Here is a 24,982-nt window from a genome sequence, read left to right on the forward strand (position 1 = left end):
ACTACTTCCCGAAACGCGGGGTTCTTCAATTTCTCGCTAACTACCTCCGCGCTCGTGAAGTAAGAATATATCACACACACCGAACTTGTTTCCTTCTATTTAAATCATAATACTTCCGCTGATAATTTGAATCCTTGCGCGTTCTACTAAAATTTACATATTCTGGCATTGGCAGTTCCAGGGGAAAGTAAGGCTTGACAGGAAAGATAGTTTAAACTTAAAATAAATGTTAGTTAAAATAAATATAAACCCTACAAGTGCATTTTCAATAAACTGTGGCCTCATCAAGCTGACTATAAAGACTGGATATTGATGGATGACAATCCTTATAAAGCTAAATGTGGTCTTTGTCTGAAACAAATTGAAATTTCTAGAATGGAAGACTCAGCGCTGGAAATTCACATGAAAATTAAGTTTCATTTTATCATTTCAATTTGTTTTTACACGTTTTTGCTTAGCTTAATTTCTGTGTTTGTTTCAATTAAGCCATAAATTAATTTTTATCACCTTCTACGGAGTTTATTCTCTTTTGCACATACTATATGTATGTATCGGGATTATGAGTTTATTTCTGCAGATGGTCTGTTATCGATTTCGCGGGAAATCTGTTGGCTCCATTTCGATTTTAGGTCGCCAAGGGCAAATTCCGTAACGCTAGCCGATAAAAAGTGAAGTTCGGAAATACGTTTTGAAGCTTCAATAGACAATTAAGTATTTGGTTTAATCCTATGCTGTTAATAGTAATGCATTATTTTTGCTAATGGCGATACAATTATTAGTTGAAAACAACTAACTAATTAAAAAATTTTTAATATTTTTAAAGCTGAAAACAACTAATTGAAACTAATTTTCCTGAATTAACTAGACGCAAAATTAACTTTCATGAATTACTAAAGTTATTGGGTAGAAGTTTAACTGAAAATATACATTCCGTATTATATATATATATATATAATACGGAATATATATATATATATATATATATTTATGCAGTACAAAGTCCGAGGTTTGGACTCGTCGATCCCAGATTTGAGATTTTTCCGGATATTAGATCATTTTAAATCTACTAAGATGGCACGTAGAAATTATATAATTGAAAATATGAAATCGTGATTTATGAAATAATGAAGCATTTATGATTTAAAGGGTATCAAAATTTAAAAAAGAAAAGAGCTTAATATTTATATGTTTACTTTATTAAACATTTCTTTCAATGTGAGTTGTTTGATTTGTTTTCTCTGCTAATACTTTAGACTAATACTATAGACATATAATTTCTTGTTCAGTTATTAAGTTCCATTGTTCAAGTCCTGTAATTGCTGGTCGAGAATTCCGAATAACCTGTCAAAAATTTTTTCTCGTTCAGTAACCTCTCTGGTACTTTCTTCACTATTGGTAGCTGTATTTTCTGGATTTAGAACCATACTACTGATTTCGCCCTCCGTTAATTGATTGATGATTGGGGCATTGTCATCGCAATGAAAAACTTCTGTTTAACTTCCCTAAATTCTGTCGCCTGGTGCGGCCATGCGAGCTCTGGTGCTGGTTCTGGCTTTACGTGAATAACAAATCAGTTATTCTTAATTCAAATAGCACTAAATATAATCGTTTGTCCTATGAGTATCATCAACAAAATCTATTTTTAGCATAAGGAAAGAAATTTCTGTTAAATCTCCCCTTGTCAGCATTTTAGTGCATTAAACTTAAATCTGTAATCGGATAATGCTCTGTTATTTGGCGTCGCTGCATGAGTCATCACTCAAGTTGTCATCCGTTGATAAACACGCGGTAATGAAAGCAAAATACAATAAATAATGATTCGCGATTTCGGCATCAAGGATATAAAATATTAGTTGGTGTAAAATTAACAAATGTTTCGGTTTGAGATTATGCCAAGCAGATACGCAGCTATGGAGTCAAGTTACTAATCACACAAATTTATGCTAAAATAATTATTTCTTCAATAATGAGATATTTTATTTAGCGCCAAACTGAGATTAAGAATCGGGATTTCCGACTTGTTTTTTTTATGATGAGGAAGAGAATCTAATGCGCATGCGTAAAGCATACCCCTTCCCTCCAAAAAAAGCCCTAAAAAATTGCTTGGTGGTGGCTTTGAGGTCCGGATTTTAGATCATTCCAGATATTGGATGTCCGGATCTCGGACTTTGTACTGTATATATATATATATATATATATATATATATATATAGTAAAAAATGTATATTTTCAGTATACATTTCTTATTATATATATATATACATTATATACATATACACTCATGTCCATAAATTAAGGATAATGCAAAATCAGGCAAAGGAAGAGTTAGAAGCAAAACAAATTTGACTTATTTGTAAAGCTTATTTATGCATCACGAAAATAAGGTCAGAACTCAGTACCTTACTTCTGCATTTATAGGGCATGCAACAAGTCAAATTATTTTATCCAAATATTATGAATGTGTTGAAAAACTAGACTTGTCATAACTCTTACAAATATCGATGGATGGTCCTGCAGTAAATTGGAAATTTTATGATTTATTGCAACAGGACTTGACAAAGGAATATAACATTCAATGCTTGACATTAGGGACATGCGGTTTACACATTCTTAACAATGCTTTCAAGCATGGGATGTCATCCACTGGCTGGGACATTCCATCATTCTTATCCTCCTTATATTAGATTTTTAAAGATTCTCCTGCAAGACGTGAAGATTTTTTTAAGTATATCTGGCTTAAAAAAGCTACATGTGAAGTTCTGCTTTTTACCGATAGTTGCAAAATGTCCCAGCAGTTGAAAGAGCCATTGAAATATGGGATGACTTGCTACTGTACATTAAAAAAGTTGAAATGGGGAAGTTTAAAAAAAAATTCATCGAAATCCTTCTCAAATATTTTGGAGGCAACTAAAGATAAAACATTTCTTATAAAATTTAATTTTTTTCTCTCTCTGTCGAAAATATTATTGCCTTTCCTTGAATATTATCAAAGTGATAAATCACTTATTCACTTTTTTGCTGAAGATATCTTAAAACTTGTAAATGATTGCCTTCAGCACTTTAAAATTTTGAAACTAGAATATTCAAAAATAACTAAAGCAGAAAATGTTTATAAATTTAATTTTAATGATCCAAATTGTTATAATGATAAAAGTAAAGTTTATTTGGGATTTATTGCTGAGCAGTTAATGAATGATAAATGCCGCAAGAAGGACATTTCACAAGCTGAAAGTTTTGCATTGAAACAAGAAGGTCAACAATGTGTCTTAACAATGGTACAACACTTAATGTCTAAATGTCCAATAAATTATTCTCTTATTCGAAATGCATCTTGTATAGACCAGCGATTGATGGTTAAAAGTCCAGAAAAAGCCCAGAACAAAATGAAAATAGTTCTAACGGTATTAATGCGGAATAAACGTGTTTTACAAGATGATTGTGATGAAATTCTGCTGCAGTTTGAAGAGTTTCTAGACAAAGTAGTTAAGACAAATTTACATGAATTTTCTACTTTTGATCCTCAAAATCTTTCTCTTGACACATTTCTCACTTCTTATTTTCATGATTTTCACTATTCAAAAGTATGGAAAATAGTGTAAATGATTCTTATCTTGTCACATAGACAGGCCTCTGTGGAAAGGGGCTTCTCTGTAAATAAAGCAATTGAAATTGAAAATTTAAGTGACTCATCATACATTTTTCAACGCACAGTATTTGATTACATAAAATTTTCTGGAGTTGTTCTTAATATCGAAATTAATAAAGAAATGAGATCAGCAGCAGCTTCTGCAAGGTCTAAATATATGCAGTATTTAGAAGAACAAAAATCTTTAACTAAATCTGAAAATTCAAAGAGGAAAAGAAATATTATTGAGAAAGAAATTGATTATATGAAGCAGAAGAAAAAATTTCTTCAAAGGGACATTAAAGATATTAATGAAGAAGTAGATGCTTTAGCAGATGAAGCTGAGACCAGCAGGAACATTGATTTGTTTATCAAAGCAAATGAACTTAGAAGAATAGTTAAAGAAAAGGAAATAGACATAAATAAATTAGATGTTAAAATAGCTGAAAAGATTTCAGATTTAAAAAAAAGCACAAATGTTTTGTATCTTTTATTTATTGTACAGTTTATTATTCTAGTATCTTTCAAAAAACCAAGGAAATAAATTGTATGTTTACAAATCAGTTTACAAATCAGTTATTTTAATCTGCAAAATATTCTTACATTGTGATTATAATAGTAGTTGACTGTGTTTAAATAAATATTAAATAAGTTAAATAATAATAATTAAATCTCTAAAATAGTGACTGTTATTAGTGTAAAATACACTTATACATGTTTTTCAAGAAATCATGTTCCTAATTTAATGTTATATACTTCATAACTTGTAGGGAGTTTAATTTTCAAAATTGTTTTATGGTAAGTATTAAATTGAATTTAATAATAGTGCATAATACACACTTCTGTTAGTTTCTTAAAGTGAAATTACAAGCATGAAATCGGTTGTATGTATAATTGCTTTATTCTACTCGTTTTTTTGTTTGCTGATAGGTCCTTAATTTTTTCTTTGATGGTCCTTAAAAGTCCTTAATTTTCATGTAAGGAAATGTGTACGAACCCTGTAAATATCAATGAATGACATCAATAAATGACGTCAGAATATTTGAAATTAAATAGTATATCGTTCATACTTTTTGTATTTCATAGAAATAAGAACTAATTAATTATTGATGTTGCACTGAACATGCTGTAATAATATTTTTTTTTTTTTTTTTTTTTTTTTTTTTTTTTTTTAAGACAAACTTAACCGCTTGGGGGAGGCAAACGTGACAAGAGCAGATCTAGAAAGTCTTATGTTACGTCTTGCACACAGTCAATCTCTAATCGATGAATCAGGGAATGACACGCACACGAATTGGAGTTTCGATAACTCTTTTTTCTTCGCTATCACAGTCGTCACAACAATAGGTAAATAACTTTTGTTCTTTTAATTTTTGTATTTTTTGTGTTTATTAAGTAACATAACTATTTAATAATTGAGTAATTAATTTTAATGCAAAATACTTTGTCTTTCCCGAACTGTTTTCTTACTGATGTATTTAGAAACTTTAATGCCATTTAGAGATTATATATGATAAGTCTGAATATGTAGTTGCAGCCACTATATTTTTATTGTTTCTTATGCCACAATATTTAAAACAAATAATAAAACCAAGCAAGCTATTTATTCTTTATAAATAATAACACCATAATTAGAAACATAAAGTCATATAGCATCATCACTTTATTTTAAATCACTCTCCAAAAGTGCTTATGGTTAAATCATGAGTCTTTAGCAACTGAAACCTTGGAGAAGAGTATAGCGACTTTAAGCTGTTCTTACAACTATAGAAACAAAGTCCAAAGAAGGACTCAAAGAATAATAACAGGTCGCCTCTCTCGAGCTTACAAGAAAGCCTCCACTTGGGCTTTAACTTAAGGTAACTTTAACTAAGAAACTAGTTTAACTAAAATTTAGCCGAAGCTGTACAGAAATAACTAACTGAGTTGGCCCTTAATTAACACTCTACGAAAAAAAACCATTTTTATCTCTAGCACGTGACACTGTCTGTCGAAAATTCTAAAAATATTTTTTATATTTTGTGATTTTGCCGTTGAATCGAACTTTTTGTGGCCAAGAACGTGATATTCAAAAAATAAAGTAAAAAAAAAAAAAAAAAATTATTTTATTGTTTTTTATTTCTTTATTTTATTTTTGAGTTGGTGCTTCTGATTTTGTTTAAGCCAATCACTTGTTAGTTATCAGGATTCACCGCTATGCAATTCAGTGGGTATATAGATTAAAACAAACTATTTTTAAAGCATACTTTTTTGTGCTTGTTCTAACATCTACATTATATTAATAGCTATTTGCGAATAGCTATTCATAATTGTCTTCATAATCTCCATAACTGTATCTGACTTTTGAATGTTATTTTCATATGAAAATCTGTAATAAGGAAATATCAAGTTTAAAAAAACATTTTACGTTGCCATTACGAAACGGATTTTAAAGCAAAATTTGAAATTTTGGAAGCCAGATTGAAGAAAGAAATGTTCTTGTAATCTGGCTGAAAAAGCCAGCAAGATAGTTTCAAAGAAACAAATATATTCAGTGAAGCAAAAATTCACCAAAGATGTTCTCTGTTTACACGCAAATATATGCAGAGTGAATCACCTAAAACTTTGACCGCATTTATTTCTAAAATAAAAGATGCTCATTTGGAAGTTTAGACAAAGTAGTTTACAAGCTATTTTGATGATATCAAAACTGTAACCTCGGACAGTTATGTGCTCCATTTAACAACAGTTATGTCCTCCATTTATTAGATACGATGTTCGTATATTTGTCAACATTTGCTTCCATTTACAGTTCTTGGATTTGGACTCACTTTATTGTCAGCACTTTTTGAAATTCCTAGAAGCAAAACACGCTGAAAGATGGTATTTTTAATTCTAAAAAAGCGACAAGCTCGTGGTGTATGGGGAATGAAGGAAAAGTACTGTGTGTTCTTATAATATGTTTGCTGAAAGATATCCCAATAAACCTAAACCATCTCGAAAATTATTAGTGAAACCTTTTAATCAATTAGAAGAAACTAGAAGTGCAACATCTAGAAAGCGTAACAGTAACAAACGAGTGACTGGAAAAGAGGGCGAAACTCACAATAAAATAAAATATAGTAATGAAAAATATGATAAATAATGAAATAAGTTACTTTAAACAAAGTCCAATTCCTGCTTTGCTAGGAAACAAAGTCCATTTCTCTTTGTCAGTAAATAATATATAGTACATATATACAATTTTACCACTTTCATTGGATTGGATTATCCAATTATGTCACAGCACACGAGGGCTCTCTGTCTAAAGGGAGGGATGCCTTCGTGGAGGACTTTCGAAGGAAACTGAAGAAAACTTCGTGGAGGATTCGTATACATGTTACACATGGGGAAAACCCCGAAAACGTCCATGCAGCCAGCCCGTTCGCGGGATTTGAATCTCGGACCGAACTACCAGTGTTCAGCGTCTTTACCGCTCGGCCGCTGGTGGGCCCTTTACCACTTTGAATTGTGGTGAACTGAACTGGGTCTTTTTACTACGCTTTCCACATTAGGGCCATAGTTTACAATTTGTTTAATTAAACTGTAAAATGTTTTTTTTTTTTTTTTCCCATGTTCTCAAAGAAATTACGTGCGTCTATTAAGATGAAACATGCAATATTGATCAGTAAATAATCTCCACTGGCTTCACCCAAACGGGAGCATCAGCGTCTATGGAGTGTAAATTAGTGGTGTGGAATAATTAACCGTTCCTTTTTTAGGCCCTTTGTTCGCAGAAGGAACACTGGATCTCTTAAAACTGAGGAATGGCAACAGTCTGAAGCGCTAGAGAAAAATGTTTCATTTCGAACATAATACCACCACTCGCTGTTAAATCGCTGAGTTTGTTAATCAGACTTTACCTTAATTCGAGCAAAATATTAAATAAATTTTAAAAAAATCGAAATTCAAAATTTAGTCTCCGATGTGCCCATGTTCGATGTAGGACTAGGTGTGCTCAAAAAGTGGTGGTTCTAGATGCCATCGTTTTTCCACAATATAAGGAACACACATACATACCTATATACATAAAGTTTCTTCGTTGTTTAATAATAGAGATTAAGTATTCGAAAATATAGGGCTGGATTCGTTGGAGACAGTGTTGTATAATGTTGCTTCAAAATATGCACTTCAAGATTATTTTTCACCTGTCCCGCCTTATCTCGTAACCATGGTAACTAGAGTTGCAAAGATGGTAAAGTTCCCTTATTACAACCCCAACACAAACACATTTCTTCCTTTAGTATGTTTCGCTTCGCGAAAGGCGATGTATGAAGGTTAGATTGAACTACTCTCTTAGATGAGGCGGAGGAAATATGTGATGTGCTGTGATGACACGTGTTATAATCGCAAATGAGGGAGGATCCTAAAGACCTAGAAGTGCCTATTATAAAGTAATATAGTGCAGTAGTAGAATGTAACTAAGAAGGACCATAAGTAGCTAAAACCGTGAAACGAAATACTGCGTTTTATTACCTGAATGGGCTTCCTAAATTAAGTTCCATCGTTCCCCTCATGTATAGCATAAATACGAGTCAGTTGCTCTTAGCAAGTAATTTGCGAAACCTTTCTCTGTAGCAGATAGTTTTAGTGAATTTTGACATAATCAAATAATCCAATAGAATTGAATATTTTTCATTAGTATATCTTGTTTGGTTTATTAGTGTATTTAACGATTCCTGTTAAATTTGATATACTCTGTTATTCGATAATATCGATTTTGGATAATTGTTGGTAATGCGAATGCATCCCCCCCCTTTACTGCAGGTTTTTATCATTCACAGAAACCACATTGCAGATTAACATTCTTGAATCTGATTCAAAAATCTCTGTCTGGCAATATATTTCATAAATTTTTTATTCGAAATGGTTCAACTTAAATAATAATAATAATAATAATAATAATAAACTTAAATAACACTAAAAAAAATCTGAAAGGTTTCGGATTTTAAATTACGTCCAAAGGGGCGTTTTTTTAACGTTTTGTATGTTACCTTTATTTATTAAATATCATAATTATTTGCACTTAAATCATAAAATTCAGTTCAATAGCAATGTGATTTTAAAATGAGCATACCTTTAGAATTTCCGATACACAGTTCCGCGCGCTGGAGATATTTTTTTTTTTTTTTTAATTTTTTTTTTTTTTTTTCCCCTTTTGCCTTTCCCTGTAAAGTTTTGCCTTTGCTCGCTTTTAAATCGTTGAGTTTGTTACTAAAAAATACGTTAAAGTTTTACAAAATATGAAATGGATAACAAAACAAATTCCAAATTTCAAATTTGGTCTTCCACATGACCGTATACATAGGAGGATTACGCAATTCAAAATTCGATGGCTCTATGTACCGTTGTTTAATTACAATGCGAGCAATATATATACATTTATGTTATTTTTCATTGTATAATTTCTTCAAATATAATGCAGGACTAAAACATTTAGTGGCAACAGTTTGAAAAGTGAAACGGACATTTATAATGATTCAACGCAAAATCGCGAAACGAAAACAATAGTTCTTCAGGCACAAAGTCCCTTTGGACTAATAAAAAAAATTTTTGAGATTATTAAAACTTAAGGAAGTAACTAAATAATGGCTTCAGTGATAATGGCTTCACTAAACACAGTTGTTCTAATTTTCATGCAGTAAAATAATTTTTTTCAGCTGATTTATTTATTTAAAAACTTATAAATAATCTTAATGATCAAGATATTGAAGTTATATATTAATGATGGATTATTGTTAAAATACACAGCGAAAAAACATTTAATTCTAAATATTAATATTTTAAATTAAAATTGTTTTTGAAAAGAATTTAATATTTGCTTACATTTCATACACAATTTAACTTTACGTTCCTAAGCAAGATGAAAGCATTCATTTGCGGTTTTGCAGCTGAGGATGGTGGTTCGGTAAAACCATCGAAACTAGTTAACTGTGAAAATTTTGAAAATTAACGCTGATTTTTGTTGTTTGACTTCTGAATTAGTACTTATTCGGCGTGTTATTGTGTCTTAATTATTGTTTTTATTTCTTTGCAAAATATTTCTGAAATCCCGATAACTTAGTTATTAAATTTTTTTGGAAATTCAAGGTAAATCAGGAATGTCGGGTGATGAAAAACTGAATTATTGAGAAACCGGTGTCCACCGAAAATATCGAGGGCATCAACGTCGCGGGAAAACAACGCAAACGGGAAAGTATTGTGGAAGAAAAGAAAGCAAAGTGAAAACATCTCAATTCTAAAACATCTTGGTTTAAAGCAGCGTTTCTTAAACTGTGGGTCGCGACTCCCGCTGCAGCAGGGAATCGCCAAAAAATTTAGCATTTTTGATACTTCTTTAACTTATAATAATAATTTTACAATTACCAAATATTTTTACACAATGTATCTGAAAATAGATAAAGATAAGACAGTACAGACAAAGTAAAAAGGAAAACGTTTCGACGCATTCTTTTTATAATAGAAACGGTTCATTTTCCTTGCTTTGCACGTGACGCTGTCATTTCTCTGTTACTTATTTAAAATTTTCACATTGTTCTATGTCTTAAAATTAGAAATTAAAGTTAATGACCTAAAACTGCAATAGTGTTTTACAGTACAAGTGAAAAAATTGACAGTTTCACACACGCTTGTGTCGTATTTGCGCAATGCTTATGGGTTCCCACAAAATTTTCGTAAATATTATGGGGGTCCTGGGGATCGCGACAGAAGAAAGTTTAAGAAACCCTGGTATAAAGCATCATCATAGGAAATAAAACAGGTCAAAAACTCCGGAATTTAAAAAAATTTCTCACAGAAAATACCGTGTGTGTGTGTGGGGGGGGGAGGAAGCACTATACAAAATAATCGCGTGATAATAAAATGCAGGCATATGTTTTAAGAATTTAAAAGTTTTAAATGAATGTTCTCATTACTAATCCAAATTTAAAACCAGTTTACTACTGATATGACTTTATAAAGCGAACTACATAAATAACAATCTCTATTAGTTTATATATAAGTTCTATATACGTTTAAAATTCTATTAACTGTTATACATAGCATTAACTTTCTATTTACACTCATGTCCATAAATTAAGGATAATTCGGAGTCACGCGGAAATCGAACTCTAAAATAAATATATCACCTGTAAAATCACTACACACATCTTCAAGAATCATATGCAAATATCAGGAAGTAACCAGATGACACCGATGGTACGTCACAATGACGAGAGTGTAAGAGAGTGATATATAAGGAATACAGGCAAAGAAGTAAAATTGTTTGCAGGCGCTTTATAAGCATTTCGGTGCAATAACCAAACAGTTATGACACAAAGGACGCATTGGGATGATTTTTTTACGTAGTAGAATTATCGGCCGTCATGAATATGGGCGTACCCAACTGGAAGTATCAGACAAACTTGGAATTGCCCAGAGTGTCATCTCCAGGCTTTGCCAACGAATCCAAGATGATGGTAATGTGAGTAGACGTAACAGCACAGGTCCCCCAGAGTTACAACGCCGAATGAGGACCGGCATTTGGCAGTTACTGCCAAAAGAAACAGGCGGAGCACAGCCTCAGACCTGTCTCGTCAGCTCTCTTCAGCCACTGGTACGACAATTTCAAGGCAGACTGTGTACAGACGCTTAAGGCAGATTGGTCTATATGCTCGTAGACCTGTCAGATGCGTTCCACTTACTGCAACTCACTGTCGCCTGCGGTTAGCCTGGAGTAGAGAACATGCAGTGTAGACACCGCAACAGTGGGCTTGTGTTATGTTTTTCGACGAGTCCAGATTTAGTTTACAGTCTGATTCTCGCCGGACTTTCATATGGAGAGCTCCAGATACCCGTTACCACCAAGAAAACATCATTGAACGACACCGTTACGGTGGTGCAGGAGTACTCGTTTGGGGTGGAATTATTCTGGGTTCCAGAACTGACCTGCATGTCCAAATTGGAACCATGACAAGCCAAATCTATCGGGACGTCATTCTGGAACAACATGTACGTTTGTTTCGGGCCGCCATGGGCGCACAATTTGGGTTTATGGATGACAACGCCCGTCCTCACCGTGCAAACATCGTAAGCGAATACCTTTAATCGGAGGATATCACCCGTATGGACTGGCCAGCATTCTCACCGGCTTGAATCCAGTAGAGCACGTGTGGGACATGCTTGGCCGCGATGAGTTGCAGCCCGTCAACCTCCTCCTACATGTCTACCGGAACTTCGGAGAGCATTGCTTTTTGAGTGGTGTAATATCCCCCAAGATCAGATCCATAATTTGATACTCAGCATGCCTATGCGTTGTACGGACTGTATTGTATCGTCTGGGAGACATACAATCTATTAACAATCATACCAACTATGTAATATTGGTTTTTTGTAAATAGGTGTTTTTTGTAATTTGCTCCAGGGAGAAAAATCGCTAATTTTTTTTAATAATATCAAACATATAGCATCTTTTTTTACTCTTTATCTTTTGTTTAATAAATAAGCTTTACAAATAAGTCAAATTTGTTTTGCTTCTAACTCTTCCTTTGCCTGATTTTGCATTATCCTTAATTTATGGACATGAGTGTATTTCCAGTTTTTGAGTGCTGAAGTTTCTTTCTTGCTTTTTCAGCAAAAATTTATTAGTTAATTCAAAAATATGAAATACAAAGGCAAAGATATTCATTATTCCTCTTTCGCTCAAAACTCATTATGCGAACATGCATTTAAACTTTTCAAATCCAAAAACACAAGTCTAAGATGTTATCATCATGCGATGATTTGTTGTTGCTTCATTTTTTACCACGATTTTTTCTGCGCGATGTTTTAAAACTGCGTGGTTTTTGAACAGTTTCATTTTCTGCGACCACAATGTTTGAGAATTGCGACTGTTTTCGCTTTGATTTTTTTTTTCTTTCTTCTTCTTTCCTCGCAATATTTTCCTTTGAATTGTTTTCCCCTGCAACGCACATACCCTATATGTAACTGTATATCTGAGGAAGCCTATACTACAGTATTCTGCCGCAAATGTCCATAACTGTCAAATTCTTTATTTTTTTAAAAAAAGAAGATGTGCATCTATTTCTTTATAACTTATGTAACTTAAATTCTCATGCTTTATTCCCACCTTTGCAAAAGTAAATTGTTCAACAATAAAACTTATTTATTTAACTTATTTATTTTTTATTATTTATTTTTCTGTATTACAGGTTATGGTCATCTTTCACCTTCCACTACAGGAGGTCGTCTGTTTTGTATTTTTTACGCCACAATTGGCATACCTCTGACAGGAATTTTATTAGCTGCTATTGGAGGTCATTACAGTCAACATTTGGTAAAAGGTATTCAAAGAGCAAGAAAAAATAGGAGTAGGAACTCAAAACTTGCTATTGCTTTCTGTGCTACAAAGTGCCTTCTTCCCTGGTTGGTTGTATTTCTTGTGGTGCCCGCGGGTTTCTTCATGTGGCTCGAAGAGTGGACTTTTGTTGAAAGTTTTTACTATTGTTTCATTACATTGTCTACTATTGGCTTCGGAGATTACGTTGCAAGTAAGTATGGAAAAGTGAATTTATTCTGCCCTAGAAAGACTTCTTGAATATTTTATATTAATATTAACATGCTTTTAAAATATTAAAGTAAAAATAAATTTTTCTGTGGTAGTTTTGAATTCCTTGTATGATAATTAGTTTTAATCTTTTCGTCAGTTCAAAAATACTTAAATGATACTTACGTATTATTATGTCGACTGTGAATGTTGGCTACCATCGAACCATGAAAGTTGGCAGAGGTCCTACTCGTACCAAAGTCAATCGTTCCTATGGAATTTTGAGCCGCAATTCCAATTGCAACTGATGCAATAAAAATTCATCAGTCTCTCTGCACAATCCCCATATAGCCTATTATTATTTTATATTCTTTATCTTACTTCTAACTAATTAATCAAGGTAAAACAAAACTGCTTACCTTGTTCCAATGGGTTCGGCCAGGGCCAATGGGCTGAAGTTCCTCTGTGCTGTGCATCTGCAAAATCTTGAGAGGGATAATCCATAAATGATAAACTTTCTTAACACAAATATATTTAATAAAGACGCTAACGGTTACATAATATTTACATAATGAAAGGTTTAAATGTTCGCACGACGCAGCGTGCGACTTCTCCGTCCCGAGTTCTCGTGATCTCTAGCGAGAGTTCATAGTTCGAGATGACGTCACTCAGCCATCGGATCTCAGCAAGAGTTAAGTTGCATCATCCTCCCGCCCGGAAGGACAATTGCCGTAATTGTCCTTATTACATTCCAGCTCCACCGGATATAGTAATTGCACTGGTCTTTTAATCGTATGTCTATTGGGCAAGCGGACAGCACAGGCTCTCACCTTGCCATCTCTCCCAGGAAAGACTTCCATTATGACGCCCATCTTCCACATCAGCCGTGGAATTTTATCTTCATGCACTAATACAATAGTTCCTTTATTCAAACAGGTTCCTGTTTTCGCCAGTTTGGAATGATGAGCAGATTTTAAATTCATCAAATAATCCTGCCTCCATTTTCGCCAGATTCTTCCTACCAGTATCTGTTGATGTCTAAATCGACGTGTAAGACTCTCCTTTGTTGAAGTTAATTTAGAGCTTCCTTGTGGCAATGATAGTAATCGTCTTCCTATTAAGAAGTGACCAGGGGTCAAAGATTCTGGCTCTCCTAGATCTGAGTATGTAAATGTTAAAGGTCTGGAGTTCAATATAGCTTCCACTTCTGTTATGACTGTCTCTAATTCCCTGAATGTCAAGGATGATTTTCCTAAGATTCTTTTCAGAAGAGCTTTATGAGACTGAACCATACGCTCCCAAAAGCCTCCCCACCATGCCGCCCTCTCAACTATAAATTTCCATTTGATTCCTTGCTTAGAGAACTCGTCTTGAACTTTATTGCTTTTCATCACCTCGTTCAATAGCTCTAATTCTTTTTTCGCTCTTTTAAAGGTTTGGGCGTTATCGGTGTACACTATTCGGCACAAACCTCTTCTCGCTGTGAACCGTCTAAATGCAAGCAAAAATTTTTCTGTGGAAAGGTCAGCCGTAAGTTCTAAATGCACGGCTCTGGTTACAGCACAGGTAAACAGTAAAACGTATGTCTTAGATAATTCTTTTCCACTTTTGACGTACAGTGGAACCGCGTAATCTATTCCGGAGTTCTCAAACGGAAAGACGTCTCGGCATCTGTGTGGTTTGAAAGGTGCCATATCTTGCATGAAAGGTTTAGTTCGAAATATTTTGCAGACATTGCAATTGTACAGAACACTTTTAATTTTCCGACGAGCCTTCAGCAACTAAAATTTATCTCTTATCTGATTTAAAAAGTATCTGCTATTCCTCCGTGCCTTACCACCTGATGACTGTGAAGAATAATTAGATCAGTCAAATGATTTTTGTCGGGCAACACGATTGGATGTGCTTGTTTGTAATCCAAATTTGAATTTTCTAATCGTCCACCAACACGAATTACACCACTTTCGTCTGCAAATGGACTGAGGGACCTTAGTTTTGATTCTGAACTTAATTCATCGTTGTTCTTCAATGCCCATATTTCATTTGTAAAATTTCGCTCCTGAACATGTTTAATCCAATAAGTTTGTGCCATTTCCAATTCGGTAACCTGCAAACATCCTGATAATTTCGAGGTATTTTTAATATTGTTGATGAACCTTAAGCACCACGCAGTAATTCGGTAAATTCGGTGTAAATTGCTGTAATTTTGGGTTTTAAATAAATCTTCGGAAGGTTCGGTAACGCATGCATTTACGAAAACTTCCTTTGATGTTTTTCTTAGTTCCTTGTTGGAATCTTCAATGTTCATTGTGGAACATAAATTCGGTTTTGGCCAGTGTTCCATTTCTTCTTTCAACCACGTGGGCCCTTCCCACCATATGCTATTCTGCTTCAGATGTTTGACATTTTCACCTCCAGTTAGTAAATCAGCTAGATTATGTTCACCAGGCGTATATCTCCAGTTCAAGACATCTGAATTCTTCTGTATTTCCTTCACTCTGTTTTGAACGAATGGCTTCCACCTTTTCACATCACCTCTAATCCAATGTAACGTTATACTAGAATCGGCCCACATATATACAATTAAATCAATGTCCCGAAGTTTCTTTTGAATGTAATTTGACAAGCGCGAGCCTATCAAAGCACCCATCAATTCCAATCTGGGAAGTGATAATTTTTTCAAAGGTGCTACTCGTGATTTTGATGTAATGAAACTTGTATGAATGACTCCATTTTTCGAATAACGAAAATACAGAACAGCCCCATAGGCCTTCTGACTCGCATCTGTGAAACAGTGTAACTGTAAACCATCCTTTATATCCCTTTTCCCAGCACCTGCAAACTGATGTCTTGGTATTTCCAAACTAGAAATATGAGTTAATTCACCACACCAGCTTTGCCAATTCTTTCTGAGATTTTCTGGTATTTCAGTGTCCCATGCTATCTTTTGTTCCCATAAATCTTGTAATAAAATCCTAGCTCGAATGGTGTATGGATTTAAAAACCCCAGTGGATCAAAGAAACGTCCTACAAATCTCAAGATTTCTCTTTTATTTGGTATGTTATCTATCCTTTTGGCATCTTTTACCAACTCTTCAATTTCTATCAAAACTGTATCATTTGACCTATTCCATATGTATCCCAATACTTTAGAACAAGTCGAATCGTTTGAAAATCTTCTTCATTCCATACCCTTTGTAAATTCGTTTCATTCGTTTTCCACTTCCGCATGTTAAATCCACCTTCTTTCAGTATGCGTTTAATATGTTCCGATTCCTCGAATGCTTCTGATTCTTCATCTGCTCCAGCGATTAAATCGTCAACAAACATATTTTCAGTTAGCATGGAAAATACGTTCGGATACTGTAACTTGTATTTGTCAGCATGCACATTAAGAGTTGCTCTGAGAAGATACAGACTAGATGTTGCTCCAAAAAGTACCCTTGTCATACGAAGAGCCTTTATGTTGGTTCCATTTAATACACCATCGTTCCATAGAAACTTGACTGCGTTTCTGCCTTCATCAGCAAGAGAAATCTGCAATAATGCTTGTTCGATGTGAGCTGTAAGCGCAATTCGATTTTGACGGAACTTAAGGAGCAATTCCAGTATGTCTGGACACATCTTAGGACCTGAATGTAAACAGTCATTTAATGACAAACAATTCTCCGCATGTGACGAATAGTCAAAAACCACACGGAGTTTTGTAGTTTCCTTGTTTTCTCTTATAACGGCTTGATGCGGCATAAAATACGTTTTTGGTCCAATTTCAATGTTAGTCTCTTTGGCGATTCCTTCTTTTAAGTACCTATCAATTACTTCGCGATATCTGTCATAGAACTGTTGATTATTCTGAAATCTACGACTTAAACTCTTAAATCTAATTTTAGCAATCTCCAGATTATCTCCTAGCTCATTTGAATTATGATTCCAAGGAAGGCGCACAATATAACGATTGTTTTCAAACTTTACAGATCTTTTGAAATTATCGAAAACTAAATTATTTTCTAATTCGAGTTCCTTATCCGAATCATAATTTATCCCCATAGAATCGAGCTCCCAGAGATTCTTCAGCAAACTAGACAGTGATTCGTTCTGTGTATCTTTATTATTATGAACCACAACCTTCATCGTATTCACATTAGTTTGTGAAATTCCGTAAGCCCTTTCGGTTCCACTAATGGTCCAACCCAATTTTGTTTCAACCGCAACTAAGGAATTAGACAGTCTGTGAACCTTTCCCGTAACTATTTTTCAATAAAAATCCGCTCCTATCAACAAAGAAATTTTCGGCGGTTTATTCTCTGGTCCCCATTCATCGGAAAGTTGTATGCCCTGTTTTTTAATAACATTAACTACTTCATTTCTAGGGGAATGAATATGTGATCCATTAATGACAGGAATAATTAAAGCTTCTATTTTGATTTCATATCGATTCTTCGAATTACGCAAAATGAGCTTGGTTTTTTTAACATTCTGCACTTCAGACGTCGTGCAGCCGAAAGAGAATATTTTTATTTTTTCTTCTCCAATAACGGGAAGTTTTAATTTCTTACAGATGTCCTCCCTAATAAATGTTCGCTGCGATCCTAAATCAAACAACAAGCGAACGCTTTGCTGGCGCCAATTGCCTGTGTTTATAATTTCAACTCGGCTGTCAGAAGAAATGAGTTATTTGCTGTTGCGCAATCGGAAACAGAAGAGACTACTGCCCTTTGGACGGGACTCTTGTCTGACGCATTCGTTTCGTCAGAGTGTATCAATGTATGATGTCGCCGATCGCAAATACCACAAGTTAGTTTCGATTTGCACATCCTCGCTAAATGGTATCCTTTGAGGCACCTGAAACAAAATCCCCTTCGCTTTAACGCTTCCCTTTTTTCTGGCACAGTTTTTTGACATAATTCTGACGTATGATTTTCAGAACAGAATAAACAGCTGTTAGATAGTGATGTGTTTAACGCTGCCGCTGAAGGAATTCTACCCTTATTATAATCCCGATTTCTTTCGCTGTCTCGAAAACGTTCTCCAAACTGCCGCTTATTTTCAAAATGGGATTTCTTTTCAGTGACTTCAGAATCTGTTGGCTTAATTAAAAATCCTGTACGTTCTCGACTTTCTATTTCTTTTCTTAGAAAATGGAGCAAATTCGTAATTTTTGTCTGATTATCATCTTCATATTTCCTATTAAATTCTAGTGCTAAATCATTCGGAATGAACTTTATTAATATCGGATATAATAAGGTACTGTACGAATTCGGTAAAATATTACACGATTCTAATCCTCTAATTTGTACTTCACAACGATCATATAATTTTCGAAGTGCTGTCACATTGCCAGACCTTTTAACCGGAGTCAGAGTTAATAAATTGTTCATATGGATATCTATTATTAGTTCTTTGCGTCCGAAGCGATCTTTTAATATTTCCTTAGCCTTCTCGTAATTCTCCGCTGTTAATGTCAACCCTTGTATTGCAGTTTCTGCATCGGAAGTAAGAATTGACTTTAAATAGTTAAATTTATCTACGGCATGTAGACTTTCGTTTACGCGTACAGCTGTCTCAAATCGTGCCCAAAACCCGGGCCAACTGCACACGTCCTTTCCCGAAAATGTTTCCAGTGCCAATTTGGGGAGTTTAATTTTGTTCTGCGATTCAGTGATATTTCCATATGAAGTAGAATTAGCGCTATGTGAATAAGTATCTAAATATCTTTTCGCGCGTAATTTCCAAATAATAATTTTACTTTTATACTCTTCTCTAGACATTATCTCATCTTCTAAATTTGCTACATCAATTAAAGTTTCAATACCATTATCCGCTAAGATTAGTTCTTCTTCTTTACTAATTAACTGAGCAACGGTTTCTTCAATTACATTTTTATCCCCCTCATTAGCAATTTCTGTTTCTATTTTATTTATTAGCCTCGTAACTACTGCTCTTATAGCAGATAGTTTTTTTTTTTTTTTAAATTTTTCTAAATCCATGTTTTTGCTTAAGCAAAATCTATTAAATTTCAGTTCAAATTCAACCCAATGGCCCCACGTTATGGCGCCACAATATTATTATTTTATATCCTTTATCTTACTTCTAACTAATTAATCAAGGTAAAACAAAACTGCTTACCTTGTTCCAATGGGTTCGGCCAGGACCAATGGGCTGAAGTTCCTCTGTGCTGTGCATCTGCAAAATCTTGAGAGGGATAATCCATAAATGATAAACTTTCTTAACACAAATATATTTAATGAAGACGCTAACGGTTACATAATATTTACATAATGAAAGGTTTAAATGTTCGCACGACGCAGCGTGCGACTTCTCCGTCCCGAGTTCTCGTGATCTCTAGCGAGAGTTCATAGTTCGAGATGACGTCACTCAGCCATCGGATCTCAGCAAGAGTTGAGTTGCAACATAGCCTCTGCTGCGGAAGTATTCGATCGGCTTCGTTTTTGCGCTTGGTAAAAATGCTTTCCTTGAGTTCTACTGTTTTGTTAAGCTCTTAGATTTTAATGGTAGCTTTGTCTAGAACACTATGAGTACAAACTTCCCGTAGATTGTTCTAATCCATTACTGTATTGTCGGCCATATCTATCTATTCTTTACCTTATCAAACAGGCGTTGATTTCCTTTACCAGCTGTAAATGAATGGCTGTGCAGTCCCAAATGTGTTATATGTGCCTCATTGAAAATCAGTCGGGATTATATCAAATCAAAAGGCAGATGTTATGAGTGTGTTGCGACGTTACGCTTATCCGTAGCTGGCACTGAATCGTGCTGCTTGACGACTTTCTACGGTCGACAGAATAACACGTAAGTATGTATCACACATTGTGAAATTTAAAATTAAGTAAAAAAAAGGCACCGTAATTTGCGTAGATTTTTAGTAAAACACAAACCATTACGGCGGAGATCAGATACCATGAGTCCCTCTTCATCAAGAAAGAAGAAAAAAAAAATTTTTTTTTTTTCATATATAATTTTACTTGCCCATACGATTCGGTTACGCCATCTGCTCGTGAATTTGCAAGTAAATTTTTAATTAACTTACAAATTCATAAAAAATAATAAAAAGTAAATTTTTCAGTGAAAAATTAATCATTTTTTGCTTTACATCGGGAAATTCCAAATTAGCAACAAAGAATCTGACAAAACTAAAAAAAAGAAGTCCGTAGCTGATTTAACTATTTTTCTGAGGTTAAAAAGGCTGAAATTATTAAAATATATAATTTTCAGAAGCATATTTTTCAACCTGTTAATTATTATTAATTTCATGCAAACTGACAGCTTTTTTCTTTATTGTTACTATAATCTACTTTTATCTTTTGAGTATTTAACTATTTAAAAGCAGACTAAGTACATTTAGGTGAAAACATGGCAATATAAAAAAAATTTTTCGTTTAAAATGGAAATATTTAAAGTACCTACAAGTGTGCTGATAATAGGTTAACGGAATAAACAAAATTTCTTCTTTTCAATTTAATCATTTATTATTTTTTTTTCTTTAAAAAACATGCTTAAAAATTTTAATAAAGAAATAAATTTTTAAAAATCCTTACGCTGATATTTCTTTAAATTCATATATTGAAGTTATTATGTTGATAAGAATCAGTTTGCTAAGTTTCCTTTAAAATTTTGAAAATGAAGCCGAATGAAAAATAAGCGCAAGAAACAAAAATATAAAATAGTACAAAACAGAATGATGCTCACAGTATCATTTCACTTTAAATCCTATGATAAATTTAGAATGATCGCCTAAATTTTTTTACTATTTAAATTTCCATATATTATATATTCAAAACAATTCTTTCAGAAACCAAATAAAAACATGCCTAGTATTTTCGCGCATTAAGCTGCAGAAAAAATTATCATTAAAGACATAAAGTAAGAAATTTAAAACTAATATTTCACAAAAATCAAAAATTTAAATTCATAATTAATAAATCTCAAACAAATACAACAAAGAATTTTAAAATGTTAAAACCAAAACAATTTAAACAAACAAAACCCCGTTTCAAAAAATTAATGAAATTTAAAGAAAAACGAACAAAAACTGAAGAGGAATTCAATCAACTTCAATGCCACTTCACGGAGAGGAATATTCAAATCAATTAAATTCTTTCTTCTACAAAAATCCCTGCTTTTCTATATCCAGAATTAGCCGCTGAATATAATAGTTCACTCGAAAATTCTGGCCGTTTCCCAAAGCAAGGGGAAAAAACAAAATAATTTCTAATTAGAAAGCTTAAAAAAAAAAAAAAAAAAAAAAAAAAAAAATTCTATTTTATTAAAATTGAAACCGAAAGTGAAAAAAACAAAATACTTCAGTGACGAATTTTAAATAAAAATGCTTACTTTTAAACAGATAATCCAATGAATTAAGATGCGAGATTTTATAAACTGTTGAAAAAAATCTAATTAGAACACAAAAGAAGTAATTAAGAACTTCAGCACTCTCATTTGACACAGTCTTAACTATGAAATGTGAAACAGAAGTGATGTACAGGTTTGCCATTTTGGCTTTATTGGTGATATATATATATATATCAGTGGTCTCAAACTGATAGCAAGAATTTGAATAAAATCTTCAGATTTTGATTAAGAACGATTTTGAATCCAGTTTTACATAAATCTTATTGAAAGATTTGAAGACACAGATCTGTTTAACCGTTTTCCGTACTTTTGAGGGAAGGGGAGAAACCTTCAGTTACGGATTTTTGTAATAAGAATAATCTCTTTGCTTGGGAATACATTTACATGTTAAAAAATTTTTCAGCTGAGAATTAATGAGTCTAAAAAAAGATTTAGGCTGATCGACGAGCATCTATAATTCGTAATAAAGATAATTCGTCAAGCAAATTAACTCTCTAAACTTAACAATGCTTTTTAAATTCTGGTTATATATTTTACTTTTTACTTTTATTCTATATAACCCGAATATTATTACTTATTTAAGTTATACCTTTTTATCTAAATTCCCAATTTAAATTCCAGTTTTACTCCTCTAAGTTTTAATTCAGATTTACTCAATCTCTCCCTCTCTGCTTGAAAGAGGTCGTAGCTTAAGCTTACCATCTACCGCATATGTAAGACCGTTCGGCCAATAATGTACGAAGAATGGTAACGCATTAACACTGGCAATTTGTCCTGAATTCGCTTCCTGATGAACATATCGCTTATAGCTTAGATGAAATTTTTGTGCCTTTCCTGTGCATAAAGCTGAGCTGAGTATAAACCAATTTGTCTTTAAAGATCGTCCACCACCGGCTGAGCGGTAAAGTCGGTGAACATTGTAGTTCCGACTTGGGATCGATTACAGGCGAACGCACTGGCTGTATGGACGTTTTCATGATTTTCCCCATGTGTAATGTGTATACAAGCCAGTTTCCCTTAGAAAGCCCTCCACGAAGGCATCCGTCTTCTTAGGCAGATAGCCCTCGCGAGCTCTGCCAGAATTAATTAAACCAAATGTCTCTGAAGATTTTCCATCAAGGCCATTCTGAAAGATGGATCTTACATTCCTACATCAGTTACTCAACCAAACTCTGGTGTAAATTTAAGGCATGAGAGAAGCGCATAAAGCAAATTATATCTGCAGATAACAGCAATAATTTTTAATTTCGTTTTGAGCAAACATATTTTGTGAATAATTCATATTTTGACTAACTTAATGTTTGGGATACTTCTATCGCTTTTCAGAAGACATAATTCTAATATATACGAGTAAATAACACATACATTGTAAAATATAATAAATACCCAAGTAAAAGATGCAGTATTCAGTACCTTTTCGTTTTTAATATCACATAAATAATTTCTATTACATAAGATTCTCATGCCATATTAAAATGTGCAAAAGTATATTTTCTTATTTAAAATTAAAATATGATTTTTAAACCAAACAACTTGGTGAACGGGTGGGAAAATAAGTGGCTAATTGCCTTGTATTAGCTCTTTTACTTAAAAAAAAAAAAAAAAAAAAAATGTGATATGATGAATTTTTGTTTGAGCTAAAGTGATATTTAATTATTCTGCCGGTATACTGTTTTTTTTTTTTTTTTTCTCTTTCTTGAAGCTTCTTTAATTTACAGCTAGAGATAACCAAAAATATTGATAGAGGAATAGTGCTTTAAAAGTTAAGAGTAAGCAAACGAACAGATGAAATTTAATAATGATTTTATAGAATTTTATTTTAAAACGATACAAATATTAAATCTACAATCTCATTTAAATTACATGCACAGCAAATAAAAAGCGAAAGTAAAAAACTGGAAAATAAGCACTCGGGGTTTCTTAATTTATCTAACTACTCAAACATTATTATGCTCGAGTAAATAATCGCATCTCATTGAACTAATGAATTGTAACTCAATAGTCATCCAAGGAATAAAATAGAAGTTTATTCTACGACCTGTAGCTTTACAAACACTAAACGTTTCAAAGCGTATCCATTGATAATTAAGGGAAGTTAAAATCAAATCAACTTCTCTCAAAAGTGGATAAACGAGGAAAAACTTTTGTTATTAACAATAGCAATCGACCATTAAACCAAACTCTGTTTAGATATTTGTAAACAACATCTTTCCTTTCTCATTTAAAGCGTGTTAAAATTCAAGGGCGAGATTTGTTTTCACTCCGAGCATGACAAACTCATCCGAGGAAAATGCCCGCTCCTTTATGAGTCATTTTTAACTGGCTAAACGCCAGGTTCAAACCGTTCGTTTGTTCTGCAGTCTTCAGGTGAAACGTTTAGAAAATGAAAGCAGTCAAAAATGTGTTGCGAATTTTCAAACACTGTTATTTTCGATAGGAACGGATTTTCTTCTTTCTGCCAGCGAAAGATGTTTTAAAACTTAGTAATAAAGAATCTATGGAAAATAAATAGTTGTTCTCCAAACATGTCTTAAAGTAATTCTCTATGCCTCGTAAAATGATGGATTTCGAGTTAATATTTCAGCCGTACATATTTACTTTTTGAATGATTATCTATTTAGATTTTAGCCCTTAGACTCGCTGTTTATAAACATGAACAATACTGACTGTCAATGAATTTATATCTGTTTTACAAACTTCGGCGCCATTTTAATCTTAGATCTTAATCTAGACATATAAAACTTAAATATATATAATAGCATACATATATATATATATACTATTAATTTAATGAATAATTAAAAGCGTGCCCCAGTTTTCAGATGCATTTCCTTTTTCAACAAATTTTTATTAGTCTTTAAAAATTCCAGTATTGTAACAAAATCGTTACAATTCGTGAACTCTTTAGTACTCTGATGCTTATATTATCTATAGATACTACTATTTAGCTTTTCCACCATCTTCATCTATAGTAATTATGGGCAAAACAACTATCATCTTCCAAGTAATTATATTAGAAAAAATTTGTGATAATAAGCAAATTCATACAAACCCATTGCTATCATTACATAACGATCAAGCGAAGGTTATCAGGCATTCTTGCATGGTTACTGTGGGTTTTAGCTTATTTTCCGTGTATTGCGGTTAAGAGGCGTGAATTCCAATTTTAAATCGAAAGAAGATATTTTTCTTTATGGATTCCATTTTGTTTAGCCAGGCAGTTAATAATTTAAAGATGTTTTATCAGAAGACAAGCTAATCACATCACTGGGCTGGTTTGGTTTAACTGCATCTTTCTTCTAAGCAATATTCTAGAAAACAATGATGAGTTCGGAAGCCCTTCCTGCCTTTTCTTGGCATACATTAGAGGAAGGCTCTAATTTGCGAGCCTTATGCCATCCCAGTATATGAATGGGTACTATGCCAGTTTGGCAAAGGACAAGAGC

The 24,982-nt window shown here is 33.2% G+C and overlaps 1 protein-coding gene across 4 annotated transcripts in view; it reads left to right on the forward strand.

Annotated features, from left to right (window-relative positions):
- The window catches only part of LOC118191847 (potassium channel, subfamily K, member 16-like), a 277,734-nt gene that overhangs the window by 234,703 nt on the left and 18,049 nt on the right, over window positions 1-24,982 (forward strand). For 3 of the 4 annotated variants that reach the window (XM_085813392.1, XM_085813393.1, XM_085813391.1), the window contains exons 3-4: window positions 4,802-4,972; window positions 12,832-13,170. In XM_085813392.1, coding sequence (XP_085669518.1) covers window positions 4,802-4,972; window positions 12,832-13,170 — 510 coding nt within the window. The remainder of the gene's footprint in view (window positions 1-4,801; window positions 4,973-12,831; window positions 13,171-24,982) is intronic. The other variant, XM_085813395.1, reaches the window with a different exon arrangement.

The sequence above is a fragment of the Stegodyphus dumicola genome, chromosome 3 (assembly GCF_044657685.1).
Source record: "Stegodyphus dumicola isolate Sdum_Otavi_A_Nest chromosome 3, ASM4465768v1".
NCBI classification, from domain to species: domain Eukaryota; kingdom Metazoa; phylum Arthropoda; class Arachnida; order Araneae; family Eresidae; genus Stegodyphus; species Stegodyphus dumicola.